Source organism: Austrofundulus limnaeus, unplaced genomic scaffold (genome assembly GCF_001266775.1).
Source record: "Austrofundulus limnaeus strain Quisiro unplaced genomic scaffold, Austrofundulus_limnaeus-1.0 Scaffold562, whole genome shotgun sequence".
NCBI classification, from domain to species: Eukaryota; Metazoa; Chordata; class Actinopteri; order Cyprinodontiformes; family Rivulidae; genus Austrofundulus; species Austrofundulus limnaeus.
In genome coordinates this window covers 317,541-318,842 of record NW_013952964.1, presented here as the reverse complement: position 1 = coordinate 318,842, position 1,302 = coordinate 317,541, and the positions used below count along the sequence as shown (strand labels likewise).

Here is a 1,302-nt window from a genome sequence, read left to right as displayed (position 1 = left end):
GGTGAGGGTGAGCGCACCCTGCACGTACCCAAAGCGTGATGTGGTGCTGTTGAAATGTGTCTTGTCGGGGAGGGGTCTGTGGGTCAGGGTTGTCTGAGGAGGAGGGATGGAGATGCGTGAACTTTTATTTAAGATTTAAGTTTTTTTTTATTTCAAAGGTCCTCATGGCTCAGCAGCAGAAGCATAAATATTACTGTTAAGAAAGCTGATGATTAAGTTCAATAAAAATCTAAGTCTGATGAAGGTAAATTAAACATCTGACAATGATCATTACACAGTGTGGCTCTAATTCCTCACTTCACCATCTGTGTCGCAGTTTCCCGTCTCCAACATGAGCGTACACATGGGTCAGAGCTGTGAGGCACCGCACATTTTCACGTCAAGTTTGGATTTTATAAATCACAACCTTGGTGTGAAAAGTGGCGGACGCAAGTTTCTGGGCTCAAATTGTGCGTACGCCAGTTTTATAAATCYGACCCCAGGTCKGTTCWAAATGCACCGTAAWTWATCTAACAGAGTAAATAAACTAATTAGATTTGAAAGCATGATGTTGCGTCAGATTTATGATCTGAACTTGTTTTTGTCTTTGATTGCCCAGAGGTAACTTCTGTTGTCAGCTGGAGCTCCATAAATAATCTGAATTAAACTGATTTAGTCATTCAGTTAAWTCTAAAAAATGAAGTTTTGTGCTTGTTTGAACCCTTAATCTGTTTAATTACGTCACAGTATCTTACAGGTAAAAATGTGATTATTATTGACATGGATGAAGGAAGCGTGGACGTGTCTACCTTGCGTCCATGTTGTCCGTGGAGCAGTTGCACATGTAACCCTGAGCCTTTGGCACACACACCCTGCCGTGGGCACATGGCTGCGAGGCACAGGGGTTGTTAGCCAGGCCACACTGCTCACCGTGGAAGAGTCCCACACACGTGCAGCGAGGCTCTGCAGACGAAAGGAAACACATCAGGACATCAGAGACGAGAGCGAATTAAAGCTGCAGTGAGTCAACAGAAGAATGAACACCGTGTCAAAAATAAAAACCAACTAGGAAAGAAGGAGCCTTCATTATTTCATTTACCTCCAACCGTCTCAAGAAGACAAACTAAATCTTGATTATTTGAAACATGTGGCTGGTCTTACCTGAGAGGATCTCTGGGGAAACAACATTTTTTTGTTGTTTGGTACTGTAGCCCCGCATTTACACTTGAAGCTTCACTGTACAGTTCTTTCATTGTCTGATGCTTTGACTTTTCAGAATTATGTTTTGTATAGTGGTATTAATTTATATTTTCAGATCTTCCA

General features: G+C 42.1%; 1 protein-coding gene across 1 annotated transcript in view; it reads right to left on the bottom strand.

Annotated features, from left to right (window-relative positions):
• Positions 1–1,302, bottom strand: part of fat2 (FAT atypical cadherin 2) — a gene marked incomplete in the record, with an annotated part of 140,869 nt that overhangs the window by 17,156 nt on the left and 122,411 nt on the right. The window contains 1 exon segment of the mRNA XM_014026517.1: positions 789–942. Coding sequence (XP_013881971.1) covers positions 789–942 — 154 coding nt within the window.